Source organism: Procambarus clarkii, chromosome 76 (assembly GCF_040958095.1).
Source record: "Procambarus clarkii isolate CNS0578487 chromosome 76, FALCON_Pclarkii_2.0, whole genome shotgun sequence".
Taxonomy (NCBI): Eukaryota; Metazoa; Arthropoda; class Malacostraca; order Decapoda; family Cambaridae; genus Procambarus; species Procambarus clarkii.
In genome coordinates this window covers 21,382,975-21,400,875 of record NC_091225.1, presented here as the reverse complement: position 1 = coordinate 21,400,875, position 17,901 = coordinate 21,382,975, and the positions used below count along the sequence as shown (strand labels likewise).

Below are 17,901 nucleotides of genomic sequence, written 5' to 3'. Positions count from 1 at the left end.
TTTGCTGGTGCCAATTTTGGAGGAAATTGGTTGATGTCAACTTCAGCCACAGATGGCAGCACCTTAGACTTTATTTTTTACTTATTTATATTCAAGTAACATAAACGTTCATATAACTTTCATTTTTTATTTAATTTACATGAAACTTACACCTTATATGTAGAGCTGATGTCTCTAGAATCTGTGGCCAGCGTTTTTTCCTAAGTTCATTATTGATTTTATAATAGCAATAAACATGATATTTATGCATATTTTTGGGGGGCAACTTTGATTATTTGTATTAGTAAAACTAAACATATTTTGGAAAATCCGCGGCATCAGATTCTTTATTATATGCTAATGTGGCAGAAAAGTGTCATAGAATGATTATATCTGAAAGATGTGGTTGTATATACACACTTGAAAATGTGTAATAATCGTTGAAAAAAATCTCCCTTTCTATTTAGGCTGCAGTACTGAAATTTGGAACAATTGCAGCCCTTTTCATATACAACTAGTCAAAAAATATTGGTTGACATTGAACAACTTTAAAAAAGAAAAATCTATATATTGCTCCCTTACATCTGTCTAGGAAGTTTCAGAATGGTTTGCATTTAAGAAAAGGGTTTTGTAAATGAAAATAGCACAAGAGATTTTGTGGAGTGAGTATTTAATTTAATATAAGGAGCTTCTCAGTGAAATTAGTATTGCAGGCGATGAGTCACAATAACGTGGCTAAAGTATGTTTTTGACTTGAGAATGATCCAGGACGGACCGAAACGTCGTCGTTCCTTCACCTTCTAGTGTGTGGTCTGGTCAACAAATTAGTATTGTTGTCAAAGCTGTATTCACATCCCTTGGTGGTGGGCGGTGGAAGGGGAAGGGAACTATCAAGAGAAAGTGCCTAGCCATTGCGACTATATAGCACTGGGAAGGTGTCAGGATAAGGATTTGGGATGGGACGGGGGAATGGAATGGTGCCCAACCACTTCGACGGTCGGCGATTGAACGTCGACCTGCACGAAGCGAGACCGTCGCTCTACCGTCCAGCCCAAGTGGTTGGGGTGGGCGGTATATTCACAGGCTGTCTGTCCCCGACAAAATGAATTATTATTATATAAGTGAATTCTCAAAGTGTTCCACTTGCAGGGAATCCTCAGGCAAGGGAATAATTTAAAATCTATGGGGAAAAATTGGACCAGAGAACAAATGGAGAGGATTATATAATTTGTTTCTATGTTAAGCATATTATATAAATGTCCGTTTTCTGCAGAGGGTCAAAAACATTTAGTTTTGTATATATTTTTTAGGTCGAAAATACAAAAATACAGTTTTCTCTCATTGGCGGAATTAGCAGAAGAAAACGGGATTTTATCAGCTGTCGCGGGTTCCTACTGTCGTCACGCATAACTTTGTAGGTTAAAAATATCCTATTTTTAATAGTTCAGTGAAGTTTTTACCAGAGACAATTGGATATATTACAATGGAAGGCAACAGTGACGTCATATAAGGTAAGTACAAGGAAATTATGTTTATTTATGGGAAAATATGACAACATTCTCACTCAGTCCGTGGGACTGCAAGAAGCTCCCATTGTACACAAGTGTGTGTGGATCATAACTAATGAAGATTATTCATTTATGTTTCCTTATTTATGGCGAGGAGGATTTGGAGGAGCCTAAGACTGCTACAAGGAAGGTTTATAGGTTGGTGTATTTCATTATGCACCCCATACCCATCCTGTGGGCGGTATAAGGGACAATATCAGGACTCATTTAAGCCTGACACCAGCGGGGCGACACTGGCTATATTACTTGCCGGTTAAAACTACACGTGTTAGTCCACTTAACAGTGTTAATTCTGCATTGGACTATGTTAAATGTGTGTTGTTCCTCATCTTAAGAGGTTATCTTGAGATGATTTCGGGGTTTAGCGTCCCCGCGGCCCGGTCCTCGACCAGGCCTCGTGTTAAAAGACTGTGCTTGCGGTCGTTCTTGTATCCACTGTTCATATAATACATTAAACCATCTAACTAGCTTATCAAGACTGTAACTTGTTTAGTTAAATGAACTGTGGGGTTAGATCCCTGAGACCATTATGTCTCTAGCCTTTTCCACTACCGCCCACAGGATGAGTTTGGGGTCCACTACCGCCCACAGGATGAGTTTGGGGTCCACTACCGCCCACAGGATGAGTTTGGGGTCCACTACCGCCCACAGGATGAGTTTGGGGTCCACTGCCGCCCACAGGATAGGTTTTGGGGTCCACTACCGCCCATTGGATAGGTTTGGGGTCAACTACCGCCCACAGGATGAGTTTGGGGTCCACTGCCGCCTACAGGATAGGTTTGGGGTCCACTACCGCCCACAGGATGAGTTTGGGGTCCACTACCGCCCACAGGATGAGTTTGGGGTCTACTGCCGCCTACAGGATAGGTTTGGGGTCCACTACCGCCCATAGGATAGGTTTGGGGTCCACTACCGCCCACAGGATAGGTTTTGGGGTCCACTACCGCCCACAGGATAGGTTTGGGGTCCACTACCACACATGGAATGGCTTATGGGTCCCACTACCGCCCACAGAATAGGTACGGGTGCATAATAAAGGAACTAAACTAAAAACCTAATAGTAACATTTCCCACAGTTGCGTCTATGTTAAGTGCTGCGCCCCTGTAGTAATTTGAAATTACAAAGAACAAAATTTTTTCCCACAGATAAATCATCATTAAAATATATTTATTACATGATAAATTTATTTATTACATGATAAATTTATTTATTACATGATTATATCTGCCCGAAACGCTGCGCGTACTAGTGGCTTTACAAGAATGTTATTACTATGCTATGTATCCTCACAATCCCAATGTACCTTCTTTTATATAAATAAATAAATAAATAAATAAATAAATAAATGATGTATGTTATAGTGAACTTGCCACAGTAGCGCCTATCGTAGCAAATTCCGCGCCACTAACTGGCGAGCTGTAATAGCCTATCACATGTTATTTCAGGAGTCATAACCAATACCTAGAATACAGGAAACATTGTCTCACTTAAGGGGTACAAAACATTTTTCCACGTTGGATTATATATTTGGATGTCATATAAATACTATTGAAAGAAAACCGAAAGTAATGGCATGTAGTGCTCTTAAAAATAACGTCGCGTTTCGCTCGTATGCGATCTATGGCCAAAAATGGACGTGATTTGAAATGAAATATCGGCTCTCGAAAGTGACGTACTGTCCCGTTTTCTGTTTGAGTCGTCTGGCTTACTCGGTTAGGTTAGGAGAGGAAACTTTCAATTAACGGTTTTCATGACGTTTTGAAACTTTAGGAGAATTTCCTGCCCTCCTAACCTACCAGAAGACCCTTAACTTACTGTTTTGGAAAATAAATCCAAAATTTATTTTAATTTTTTTTATTTTCAAGTTATGTTCATTTTCGGCCATACGGGCAAACGGCCAAATTCAGACGTAATTTGTTAGAGAACAGGTTGATGAAATGTGTCGATTTGTTAGATAACCATTTTTTTTTACAATCATCTTGGGAGATCTGAGAGTCGTGCTGTAACGCCAGCTGGTGCCGCCTGGTGTTCTTTCTCCAATACAATCTGGCTCCCATCTGGGGACCTCCAAGGTACCCAGCTTCCGTCTCGGGATCTCCAAGGTACCCAGCTTCCATCTGGGGACTTCCAAGGTACCCAGCTTCCATCTGGGGACTTCCAAGGTACCCAGCTTCCATCTGGGGACCTCCAAGGTACCCAGCTTCCATCTGGGGACTTCCAAGGTATCCAGCTTCCATCTGGGGACCTCCAAGGTACCCAGCTTCCATCTGGGGACCTCCAAGGTACCCAGCTTCCATCTGGGGACCTCTAAGGTACCCAGCTTCCATCTGGGGGACCTCCAAGGTACCCAGGACCCATCTGGGGACCTCCAAGGTAGCCAGCTTCCATCTGGGGGACCTCCAAGGTACCCAGCTCCCATCTGGGGACCACCAAGGTACCCAGCTCCCATCTAGGAATCTTTGTTCATACCAAACAAATACAGTTTTGTTTTATTTATTTTTATTGAGTTTGATGGAAATTAATACTTCTTTGAAATGGAGTTTGGAGATGATTGTTGGAAAGTTTTGAGGAAGAAAAATGAAGCTTATACAAGACTTGTTGCACGGATATTGAGAGGATTGTTGCAATGAAAGAACCCTAAGACTGCAACACAAAGACCCCGCAACATAGCTGGTAACGCTGCAGTCTTGACAAAAACACAAACAGACAACTGTCCATAGACTTAAAATATTGTGCCGGCCAAAAATGGATAAAATATTAAAATATTTTCGCGAATAAGTTAACGATAGCTATAGCCTACGGTTGAAGGGTTTCCCTTTTAAGGTAGGGACGGACATTACATTTAGCGTGAGACGGGTTGACCAGCCTGAGACGGGTTGACCAGCCTGAGACGGGTTGACCAGCCTGAGACGGGTTGACCAGCGTGAGACGGGTTGACCAGCCTGAGACGGGTTGACCAGCCTGAGACGGGTTGACAGTAGGAAGAAATGAACTTGTCCCAGAGGAGAACAAACATGGCGTCGGGCGTGTGTTTGTATATTGTGAACAGTGAACGGTTATAGCCAATGCAACCACATGATCACATACATGCAAACCCACACTCGTATGTGCACGTAATTACATTGTACCTATGTACAAACCCTATACAACACACACACACACACACACACACACAAGGAATGTAAGGAATCTTTCAGAACATTATATACCACATATGTCAGACCAATCCTGGAGTATGCGGCTCCAGCATGGAGTCCATATCTAGTCAAGCATAAGACTAAACTGGAAAAGGTTCAAAGGTTAGCCACCAGACTAATACCCGAGCTGAGAGGTATGAGCTACGAGGAGAGACTACGGGAATTAAACTTCACTTCGTTGGAAGACAGAAGAGTTAGGGGGACATGATCACCACATTCAAGATTCTCAACGGAATTGATAGGGTAGATAAAGACAGGCTATTTAAAACAAGGGGCACACGCACAAGGGGACACAGGTGGAAACTGAGTGCCCAAATGAGCCACAGAGATATTAGAAAGAATTTTTTTAGTGTCAGAGTGGTTGACAAATGGAATGCATTAGGCAGTAATGTGGTGGAGGCTGACTCCATACACAGTTTCAAGTGTAGATATGATAGAGCCCAATAGGCTCAGGAACCTGTACACCAGTTGATTGACAGTTGAGAGGCGGGACCAAAGAGCCGAAGCTCAACAGCTTCAAGCTCAGTTAGATGAGTTCATGCACACTCATACACACACACACACTTATACACACGGACACACTCACTAAAAACACACACTCAGACTCACGCACACACACACACATAAATGGGAAGAAATAGCCGAAGAGAAATTATAAAATAACAAAGAGTAGGGTTATCAACATCAGGAAGATCCAATGTGCTATCATAATCATATGATAGCCACATTTTCTGTGATAGAAACTGTGATAGTCTCTGTGATTTCTATGAGCCACAGAGATTCTACAGGAAAGAGATGGTTGGGTTGACTGCGATTATCTGGGCCTAAAAAAAGGCTTTTGACAGAATCCCACACAATAGATTGTTCTTCAAACTGGAACATGCTGGAGGAGTGACAGGGAGACTTCTGATATGCATGAAAAACTTTCTAACAGACATATAAGGGCAGTAATCAGAGACAATGTATCTGACTGGAGGAGTGTCACTAGTGGAGTACCACAGGGTTCAGTTCTTGCACCAGTAATGTTCATCGTCTACATAAACGATCTACCAGAAATAATACAGAATTATATGAACATGTTTGCTGATGATGCTAAGATTCTGAGGAAGATAGGAGACGCAGACGATTGTAATGCCCTTAAATTGATCTAGATAAGATAAGTGCTTGGCACATCGTATGGCAAATTGAATTCAATGTAAATAAATGCCATGTTATGGAATGTGAAATAGGAGAAAATAGACCACTCAGCCTACAGATTATGTGGAAATGAATTAAAGAACTAATAAAGAAATAGATGTAGAGGTGGTTCTGGACAGGAGACTTAAGAACACACAACATTGTAAGAGGAGCCTATGCTACGCTTTCCAACTTCAGAATCGCATTTAATTTCATAAATGGTGAAATACTAAAGAAACTGTTCATGATTTCTGAGATCAAGATTGGGATATGCAGCAGCTGTATGGTGCCCATATCTCTAGAAGCACATCGATAAACTGGAAAAATTGCTAATGTATTTTATAAATGGCTTCCAGAGCTGGAAAACACGAGGCTAGAGGCGCTAAAGATACCAAAGCTAGAAGATGGAAGAAAAAGAGGTGATATGATCACCACTTACAAAATAATAACAGGAATGGACCAAATTGACAAAGAGGAATTCCTGAAACCAGCACCTTTAAGAACAAAGTATTAAGTCTGCCCGAAACGCTTTGCGTAATAGTGGGTTTAGGCATTGTATGTACTAGCTCTATCTATAAATCGATCAATTTTTGTAAAATCTCTTGTATATATGTACCTTACCTGAATAAACATTTATTTATTTATTTATTTAAGTTTTAGCCTTTAGTGTTTTTCCTGCCCGAAACACTTTGCGTAATAGTGGCTTTAGGCATTGTATGTACTAGCTCTATCTATAAATTCACCAATATTTGTATTACACCTTGTATGTATGTACTTTATCTGAATAAACATTTGAATTTTTGAATTTTCAAATTTGAAAGGGTTATAGATTCGAGCTAAGGAAACAAAGGTGCCAATTTTTTGTTTATAAAGGTTTCTTTCGCAAACAGAGTGGTAGACGGTTGGAACAAGTTAGGTGAGAAGGTGGTGGAGGCCAAAACCGTCAGTAGTTTCAAAGCGTTATATGACAAAGAGTGCTGGGAAGACGGGACACCACGAGCGTAGTACCATCGTGTGTGCACAATTATCTAACAACCGTAGAACAACACCTAGAGGCAATAACAAGTCTCACAATCACACAAAACATAACAATATATAAATAACGAATAAATTAAACAACACAACAGGGAAACAGGCTGAAATAACAGCACTAACAACACCCCAGTAACAACGGTAATTACAACTAACAACAGCAATAGTAACAATTGCTATAAATAGACAACAATAAGAAAGAAACCATAGATATAAGGAAAGTATTTTGTCAGCTCTGGAGTTGTGAAGTTGTCGTCTTAAACTTGGTATACACTTTATCTCCACTTTAACCATCTAATTCCACTTATTGCAAACAACACCTATTGCACTATTGACTCTTGAGTTCGCGGGGTAAAATTTTGACACGTGTACTTTGATTTACTTCCACTTCCTTGATCTCCATGGGACTGAATCTTGGGATGAGGGTGTTGGTCCTTGAGAAAGTGGTCCGAGGCTGGACGGAATGATGAAGGTCTTGGAGGAAATGGTTTCTGGCCAGACCCACATATAGCGGGATGACGCTGGTCCGAGAAGATGTGAAGATAAAACCCTCAGAATTATCAGGGAAGATCCCACCCTGAGAGACCATGGTCTTACGGTACCCTTGGAGACCATAGTCTTACAGAAGCCTGGAAGACCATGGTCTTACAGAAGCCTGGAAGACCATGGTCTTACGGAAGCCTAGAAGACTATGGTCTTACATAAGCCTGGAAGACTACGGTCTTACGGTACCTTTGGACACCATGGTCTTATGGAGGCCTGAAAGACTATGGTCTTACGGTACCCTTGGAGACCATGGTCTTACAGTACCCTTGGAGACCATGGTCTTACAGTACCCTTGGAGACCATGGTCTTACAGTACCCTTGGAGACCATGGTCTTACAGTACCCTCGGAGACCATGGTCTTACAGTACCCTTGGAGACCATGGTCTTACAGTACCCTTGGAGACCATGGTCTTACAGTACCCTTGGAGACCATGGTCTTACAGTACCCTCGGAGACCATGGTCTTACAGTACCCTTGGAGACCATGGTCTTACAGTACCCTTGGAGACCATGGTCTTACAGTACCCTTGAAGACCATGGTCTTACGGAAGGACGCCGTGGTCCTACACTAGCCAAGGAAGTTGCTGAAGCAGTCCAGTTATCGCCTTACGAACTGAAGTTCACTGTGGTCCCCGTGTGTGTCTTCTGGAGCCCTCGCTAACACTGCTCCGCTTCTGAAAGTAAAACTGTGTGGGTGAGACCACGGGCTTGGTGCTCAAGAAAATAGGTTTTATATATTTTATAGGAAAATATGCAATTTTGTTGATATTGGGAGGTTTTAATGAGATTTCTTTATTAGGCTCAGAAAATGTAAGGAGAAGAAAGGGAAATAAATAGAGAATTGAACAGAAGCTGAGTGAGGGAAGAGAGAGAGACAGACAGACAGACACAGATACAGTGTGTGAGGGAGACAGAGACAGTGAGTGAGAGGGAGACAGATACAGTGTGTGAGGGAGACAGACAGTGAGTGAGAGGGAGACAGATACAGTGTGTGAGAGGGAGACAGATACAGTGTGTGAGAGGGAGACAGATACAGTGTGTGAGAGGGAGACAGATACAGTGTGTGAGAGGGAGACAGATACAGTGAGTGAGAGGGAGACAGATGCAGTGCGTGAGAGGGAGACAGATGCAGTGTGTGAGAGGGAGACAGATACAGTGTGTGAGAGGAAGACAGGGACAGATACAGTGTGTGAGAGGGAGACAGATACAGTGTGTGAGAGGAAGACAGAGACAGATACAGTGTGTGAGAGGGAGACAGATACAGTGTGTGAGAGGAAGACAGAGACAGAGTGTGAGAGGAAGACAGAGACAGAGACAGTGTGTGTGAGGGAGACAGAGACAGATACAGTGTGTGAGAGGGAGACAGATACAGTGTGTGAGAGGGAGACAGATACAGTGTGTGAGAGGGAGACAGATACAGTGTGTGAGAGGGAGAAAGATACAGTGTGTGAGAGGGAGACAGATACAATGTGTGAGAGGGAGACAGATACAGTGTGTGAGAGGGAGACAGATACAGTGTGTGAGAGGGAGACAGATACAGTGAGTGAGAGGGAGACAGATACAGTGTGTGAGAGGGAGACAGATACAGTGAGTAAGAGGGAGACAGATACAGTGAGTGAGAGGGAGACAGATACAGTGTGTGAGAGGGAGACAGATACAGTGAGTGAGAGGGAGACAGATACAGTGAGTGAGAGGGAGACAGATACAGTGAGTGAGAGGGAGACAGATACAATGTGTGAGAGGGAGACAGATACAGTGTGTGAGAGGGAGACAGATACAGTGAGTGAGAGGGAGACAGAGACAGATACAGTGTGTGAGAGGGAGACAGATACAGTGTGTGAGAGGGAGACAGATACAGTGAGTGAGAGGGAGACAGATACAATGAGTGAGAGGGAGACAGATACAGTGTGTGAGAGGGAGACAGATACAGTGAGTGAGAGGGAGACAGATACAGTGAGTGAGAGGGAGACAGATACAGTGTGTGAGAGGGAGACAGATACAGTGAGTGAGAGGGAGACAGATACAGTGAGTGAGAGGGAGACAGATACAGTGTGTGAGAGGGAGACAGATACAGTGAGTGAGAGGGAGACAGATACAGTGTGTGAGAGGGAGACAGATACAGTGTGTGAGAGGGAGACTTACTTGCAGGAGGAGGGTTGCAGAGGTCGAGGCCGTCGCTGAAGAGCAGGTCTCCCGGACACACCTGCTGGAGGACACTCCAGCGGCCGTCGGGACCTCGCCGGCACTCGTAGTATCCCTTACACAGGTGTTTCTGGCCCTGTTCACACACAAGAACACCATAATATCACCAACAACTACGTGACTATATGTCGCATGACTCTGAGATATAGTCACATGCAGGAAATAATAAAGAAATAATAAAGAAATTTAGGAGTGGCCTAGTTTCAATGGAAGTAGTTAAAAGGTACTCATCAGTGCTTACCAGTATCATAAGAAAAGCAAAACTTTCATATTATGAGATTAGATTCAAAGAAGCAAAAGGCAACATGAAAAGCACATGGAATACCATCTCTAACATCCTGGGAACTAAACAACACTCCCACAACCAGATAACACTCTCTAAGGATGGCCTTACACTGTCATCTGACTTAGAAATGGCGAATGAATTTAATAGCTTCTTTTCATCGATTGGTGCTAACCTTGCAAGTAAAATCCCACAGACTCAGACACATATCAACACATATCTCTCAGGCAGCTATCCAAACTCTCTTCTCCTCTCACCAGTCAGCCCGTCAGATGTTGTGTCCATCATACACTCACTAAAAACCAAAGCTGGGAACATCAGTGAAATCCCATCCATTGTATACAAGAGCGTCTCCCATGCCCTTGCGCCACCTATAGCTCTGCTGTTCAACAAATCCCTTGAGTGTCATACCTTCCCTGTTATCCTTAAAAAAGCAAGAGTAACGCCAGTTCATAAAGGAGGTAATCCGTCAGACATAAACAACTATAGACCAATATCGAACCTACCCATACTATCACAAATATTTGAAAAAATTATCTACAAACAGCTCTACTCCTATCTCGTAAAATTCGACATTCTTAGCCCCTGTCAGTTTGGATTCCGCTCTCAAAAGAGTACCAACGATGCAATTATTAGTCTCCTTGATATAATTTACTCAGCTCATGACAAAAATGAGTTTCCAATTGGACTCTTCATTGACCTGAGAAAGGCTTTTGATACTGTTAATCACGATTACCTCTTAAGTAAACTCCATCATTATGGAATCCGAGGCCATGCACTGGACTATATCCAATCCTATCTTAGTGATAGACACCAATGTGTAGCCATCAATAATATAATCTCTCCCATTCTACCAATAACTGTTGGAGTGCCACAGGGCAGCATCTTGGGACCTCTTCTTTTTCTTATATACATTAATGATCTGCCTAATGTCTCTAACATTCTGAAACCTATTTTGTTTGCTGATGATACTACCCTCATCTACTCCAACCCCAACCCACATACACTAAATGGTGTTGTTAATAATGAACTAAAAAAAGTCCATTTATGGATGTCAACCAACAAACTAACACTTAACATAGAAAAGACCTACTACATCCTTTTCGGAAGCAAATCTACAAATGCAATTCAGCTTCAGATTGACAATGTAAACATTAGCAATAAAAATGATGGAAAGTTTCTTGGCATATTCCTAGACAAGAGACTCAACTTCAGTACCCACATACAACACATAACTAAGAAAGTCTCTAAAACAGTTGGTATACTCTCCAAAATCAGATATTATGTTCCTAACTCTGCTCTCATCTCTCTATATTATGCACTAATCTATCCCTATCTCAACTATGGTATCTGTGCATGGGGTTCAACCACTGCAAACCACCTCAAGCCCATCATCACCCAGCAAAAATCTGCTATCAGAATAATATCAAATTCTGCTTTCAGACAACACACAGCCCCCTTGTTTAACTCCCTAAACATGCTAAACATAATCTCACTCCACAAATTCTTTTGTGTCAACTACATTTACAAAACCCTGTTCTTAAATGCAAATCCTTGTCTGAAACTCTTCTTGGACAGATGTAATAGGACCCATTATCACCAAACCAGAAATAAATATCTCTTTGATATCCCCAGAGTTAAACTTAATCTGTGTAAACACTCTATGCAAATAAAGGGACCCAGTTTATGGAACTCACTCCCTACTGAATTGAAAAGCTGTCCAACTTTTACTTCATTCAAAATCAATACTAAAAAGTTCCTAATTTCATCTTCATAGTTTTCACTTTTTGCCTTAAAATTGCACTGTATCAATTGCTACCCAATCTCCCAACCTTTATGTTCCCAATTTGTACATCTTTACCATTGTGATCATTGCTGTTTTCTTATATGTGCTGCCAATCTGTTGTATGGTGTTTATAAATCTTGTTTATCTGTATCTTTTGCTACCCAGTCTCCCAATCTTTATGTACCCAATCTGAACATCTTTACCATTGTGATCATTGCTGTCTTATATGTGCTGTCAATCTGCTGTATGGTGTCTATTAACCTTGTTTAAATTACTAATCAAGCTGTCAATGTAATCAATCAGAGCTTTAATATAACAATGTGCTTTAATATGCCTACTTATCTCTCTCATCTCATTTTTCTCTTGTAATGTATCTTTATCATTTATCAATTCTGATTGAAATTACCTACTTAAAATGATCTGCTAGATTAAGGACCTGCCCGAAACGCTGCGCGTACTAGTGGCTTTACAAGAATGTAAATACTGTACTATCCAATGTATTCTCACAAACCCAATGTACCTTCTTGTATATATATATAAATAAATAAATAAATAAATAAATAAATAAATAAATAAATAAATAAATAAATAAATAAATAAATAAATAAATAAATAAATAAATAAATAAGGCTTCTAGTTCATTTTGTCGGTGTTATCAGACAGAATTATCTGAGTATAGCTTAAAATGCGCTGAGACAGTGAAGGAACGGCGACGTTTCGGTCCGTCCCGGACCATTTTCAAGTCACAACTTGATAATGATCCAGGATGGACCGAAACGTTGTCGCTTCTTCACTTTCTAATGGATAGTTTGGTCAACATATCGTCAGCCTCGTTATTTTGACTCATCCTCTGCAATAATGATATATATTTTCATAATAAAAATCTGTTTTGATATATTTTCTACGATAATTTTCATAGGTGCAACTGGCGGGTACTGCCAAACATCGTTGTGGGGGTCTGAACAAGACCCTGGCACGCTGTTCCCTTTTGAATTCTTGTTACCCTGACTAGCCTATGTTCATCCTGTACCTCAGACCATTCCCTCTGCCAATTTGGGTAATGCTAACCCCAAGCGTCTGGTCTCCTACTTTGGACACACAGATACACAGACTCACAGACAAACAGATTTTCTCTACCTTATAGTATAGATTTGAATGTGCATATGTGATTGTTGTGAAGCATTTATGTGTGTGCAAAACCCACATATATCAACAAGGAGCATGTCATAATTCACGCTATATTCCAATTTTTTTAAATATTGTTATTCACCTGCAACTCTTTATTGTCTTTGCTGAAAAGCTATCCATGATAACTTCTCACTACCCACACATAGGGAACACCCCAGTACCCACACATAGGGAACACCTCACTACCCACACATAGGGAACACCTCACTACCCACACATAAGAAATACCCTACTATCCACACATAAGGAACACCCCAGTACCCACACATAGGGAGCACCCCAGTACCCACACATAAGGAACACCCCAGTATCCACACATAAGGAACACCCCACTACCCACACATAAGGAACACCCCACTACCCACACATAAGGAACACCCCAGTACCCACACATAAGGAACACCCCACTACCCACACATAAGGAACACCCCAGTACCCACACATAAGGAACACCCCACTACCCACACATAAGGAACACCGAACTACCCACACATAAGGAACACCCCAGTACCCACACATAAGGAACACCCCAGTACCAACACATAGGAACACCCCAGTACCAACACATAGGGAACACCCCGATACCCACACATAGGGAACACCCCAGTACCCACATATATGGCCCTATCCCCTCACCACACGTGGGTTATCTTACCCTGAAGGTGCCGTCAGGGGCGCAGAAGAAATAGAGGCTGCACTTCAGGTCTTGGACCTGAGGAGCGATGTGGCGGAGGTCATTGTCCGCGCAGGGGATGCTTATCTGTTCTGACAGCCCCACTGACAGGGAAGCTGGCGTAGTGGTGGTTGTGGTGGTGGTGGTTGTAGTGGTGGTAGTTCTGGGTGTGGTGGTAGTTTTGGACGTTGTGGTAGGTCTAGGAGTAGTGGTAGTTTTAGGTGTGGTGGTTGTTAAGCACTTGGCATCTTCTGAAAAAGCAAAAACCCGAGGTAAGGCGTATATTTTCTAAAAACGGTATGTCAAATAATTAGGAGCTTCACTACAGTACTGTTAGCAGGTAATGAGTGTCTGTTGCTGGTCTCAAAACACTACGCTTTCTCGAAACCACCATTCTACTGTGGTGTTTGGAAACAACTATCATTCAGTGGATTTACTTGCAGACTTACTTGCCGGGTCGACTTACTTGCAGGGTCGACTTACTTACAGGGTCGACTTACTTACAGAGTCGACTTACTTGCCGAGTCGACTTACTTACAGGGTTGACTTACTTGCCGGGTAGACTTACTTGCAGGGTCGACTTACTTGCAGGGTCGACTTACTTGCAGGGTCGACTTACTTGCAGGGTCAACTTACTTACAGGGTCGACTTACTTGCAGGGTCGACTTACTTGCAGGGTCGACTTACTTGCAGGGTCGACTTACTTGCAGGGTCGACTTACTTACAGGGTCGACTTACTTGCAGGGTCGACTTACTTGCAAGGTCAACTTACTTACAGGGTCGACTTACTTGCAGGGTCGACTTACTTACAGGGTCGACTTACTTGCAGGGTCGACTTACTTGCCGGGTCGACTTACTTACAGGGTCGACTTACTTGCCGGACCGACTTACTTACAGGGTTGACTTACTTGCCGGGTCGACTTACTTGCCGGATCGACTTACTTGCAGGGTCGACTTACTTGCAGGGTCGACTTACTTGCCGGGTCGACTTACTTGCAGGGTCGACTTACTTGCAGGGTCGACTTACTTGCCGGGTAGACTTACTTGCAGGGTCGACTTACTTACAGGGTCGACTTACTTGCAGGGTCGACTTACTTGCAGGGTCAACTTACTTACAGGGTCATCTTACTTGCAGGGTCGACTTACTTACAGGGTCGACTTACTTGCAGGGTCGACTTACTTGCCGGATCGACTTACTTGCAGGGTCGACTTACTTGCCGGGTCGACTTACTTGCCGGGTCGACTTACTTGCCGGGTCGACTTACTTTCCGGACCGACTTACTTGCCGGGTTGACTTACTTGCAGGGTCGACTTACTTGCCGGACCGACTTATTTGCCGGGTCGACTTACTTGCCGGGTCGACTTACTTGCCGGATCGACTTACTTGCAGGGTCGACTTACTTGCAGGGTCGACTTACTTGCCGGATCGACTTACTTGCCGGATCGACTTACTTGCAGGGTCGACTTACTTGCCGGATCGACTTACTTGCAGGGTCGACTTACTTGCAGGGTCGACTTACTTGCAGGGTCGACTTACTTGCCGGACCGACTTACTTGCCGGGTCGACTTACTTGCAGGGTCGACTTACTTGCCGGATTGACTTACTTGCAGGGTCGACTTACTTGCAGGGTTGACTTACTTGCCGGGTCGACTTACTTGCAGGGTCGACTTACTTGCCGGATCGACTTACTTGCAGGGTCGACTTACTTGCAGGGTTGACTTACTTGCCGGGTCGACTTACTTGCCGGATCGACTTACTTGCAGGGTCGACTTACTTGCAGGGTCGACTTACTTGCAGGGTCGACTTACTTGCCGGGTCTGTTTACTTACTTGGTAAAATTATTTGTAAGGTTCATTTACTTTATGAATCGACTTTCTAGCAGGATCAACATAGTAACACAAATGGTTGACTCTCAGAGTCGACATACTAGCAGAGTGGATTTATTATCAGACGTAACAACTAGTAGGGAGGATCTAATATCAGTGTACACTTACTAGCGGGTTGGACTTACTTGGTGGGATAACTTTGTAGTAGGCTAGACTTAATATTATATTTAGCTTATTAATAGGGTGGAGTTATTATCAAGGATAACATGTTAGCTGCATAGACTTACAAGCAAGGATAATTTGCAAGTAGGGATGAACTTAACAGGCATAGATTTTTAGCAGAGTGGACTTCTTATCAGGTGGAACTGCTAGCAGGGTTGACTTAATAGTAGGGTGAACTTACAAGCAGAGTGAACTTACTCCAAGTGTCGACTTACGATGAGGAGTAACTTACTAGCAGGGTGGACTTACAATGAGGTTGGACTTACTAGCAGGGTCGAGGAAGCATTTGTTTGTATTCTTCTCGATAAGGTGGTCGTTCTTTTTGCAGACGACCGCTGCCTCGATGAACACCTGCACCCTGCCGACGTAACAGCCACGGCAGAGTATCCGGGTCTCCGTGTTAGGGAAGCACGGGTCGTAGACCGCGCAGCTGTCGTCGTCTTTAAACTTACAGGTCAAGCTAAAGGGGTCTGATGTGGTCGTCGTAGTCGATAGCGTTGTGGTAAGTGGGGTTGTGCTGGTGGTTGTGGTAGGTCGAGTAGTTAAGGGTGTAGTAGTCGTTCTGGGTGTAGTGGTCGTTCTGGGTGTCGTGGTCGTGCTGGGTGTAGTGGTAGTTTTAGGTGTTGTGTTACTTAAGCAGTTGGCATCTTCTGGAAAGCAAATACCCGAGATACGACGTAAGTTTTCCAGTAACCTTCAGGCAATGTAATTATATATAAAGAGAATATGTAAGCTACTATGACTCTATAAGAGTAAGAAAACTTGTGGTTCACTACAGCGTTGTTAACACCTACTGAGTGTCTGTTGCTGATCCCAGATCACAACGCTCTCTCATAACTACCATCCACTGTGGCGTCGGAAATTACTGTCATTCCACTGCGGTGCCTAGAAATAACTACCACTGCGGCGCATGGAAATAAGTACCATTCCAATGCACTCTCTCGAAATAACCACCATTCAATGACATATTCTGGAATTAACTATAATTTCACTGCATCATCTGGAAGTAACTACTGTTCCACAACATATTTTGGAAATAACTTCCTGACACTGTATTTTCAGGAAATTGCAATTTCACTGTGTCGTCTGGAAATAACTAATGCTCCACTACGTCTTCGATAACACCTTAGGTCTTCAAGTCTTTAGAGGTTATCGTAGAGATATCTCCTGGACAGTATATGATACAGCACCTTCATCAATTGGGTAACTGTCTTCGTTGAGACATTTTCTTGCAATATACAGAGCGTGCTTAAACACCAGAATTAACTGATACTCAACAGGTGTTGAACCCGGGGCGCGAAGGTGACAGATGTAGGTTCCCTGACTCACTCAAACGCGTAAAAGATTTATTTCAGAGTTGTTTCTAACTGGAACACCGATGAATGGGACACTGCAGTACCTGACTACGATTAGACGTTGCCAGACTGCGACTAGGGTGTGACCTGACTTGGACACAGTGTTGCTCGTTGAACTGTTTAACTTGAGGTCAATCAGTTTTAAAGTGCAATATGTGTATATTTTATAGTCCTCTAAATACAGTGTAATAGGTCAAGTTTGAAGTCTAGTTCAGTAGTGGTACACAAAGAAATGTAGCTAAGGATTATATGCTGTCAGTATTCTCCGTCAAGTCTGATTTCACCCATGAACATTGCGAAGACGGTAAGATAATTGTAAGACCAACTTACTAACTCAATCGACATACTAGTAGGTCTGACCTGCTTTATTGACTACCTAGCTGGGTCGATTTATTTGTAATGTCGAGTTACTTGTACGGTAGACCTACTTGCAAGGGTCGGTTTACTAGTATGGTTGACTTACTTGGTCGACTCATTAGCTGAGACGATTTACTAGCAAGATGAACGTACTTGCAGGGTCGACTCATTTGCAAGGTTGACTTACTTGCAGAGTCGAATTACTAGCAAGAATGACTAAAACTCAGGATCGATTTACTAGCACGATGACCGTACGAAGACGGTCAACTTGCTAGTAGGGGTTAGCTTACTATCAGGGTCGACGTGTTAGCAGTATCAGCTTACTAGCAGGTTCCACCAATTACCAGGACTGGTTTACTCTCAAGACTAACAACTAGCATGGTCAACTTATTTGAAGGGTCCACTTACTATAATGGCGGATTTACTAGCATGATCTACATACTAGCATAATTATGGTTGTATCTCAGAGCCGAAATACAAGCAGGGTGGATATAATATGAGGGGTAACTT

General features: G+C 42.8%; 1 protein-coding gene across 1 annotated transcript; it reads right to left on the bottom strand.

Annotated features, from left to right (window-relative positions):
- Positions 1 to 3,875: 3,875 nt before the first annotated feature.
- Positions 3,876 to 17,561, bottom strand: LOC138357219 (protein masquerade-like). Its single transcript, XM_069313878.1, has 5 exons — positions 17,446 to 17,561; positions 15,946 to 16,373; positions 13,613 to 13,881; positions 9,641 to 9,776; positions 3,876 to 8,172 (listed from the first exon to the last, which is right to left on the bottom strand). Exons 1-5 carry the CDS (start codon positions 17,559 to 17,561, stop codon positions 8,156 to 8,158), a joined length of 966 nt encoding a protein of 321 aa, XP_069169979.1. The 3' UTR covers positions 3,876 to 8,155.
- Between the last annotated feature and the right edge of the window lie 340 nt (positions 17,562 to 17,901).

Coding starts and splice junctions, on each gene's coding strand:
- LOC138357219 (XM_069313878.1), bottom strand. CDS start 17,561: ATGAGTCGACCCTGCAAGTACGTTCATCTTGCTAGTAAATCGTCTCAG. Junction 13,882..15,945: donor ATGCTTCCTCGACCCTGCTA/GTAAGTCCAACC, acceptor TTGCTTTTTCAG/AAGATGCCAAGTGCTTAACA. Junction 9,777..13,612: donor CCCCTGACGGCACCTTCAGG/GTAAGATAACCC, acceptor GTGTGTGAACAG/GGCCAGAAACACCTGTGTAA.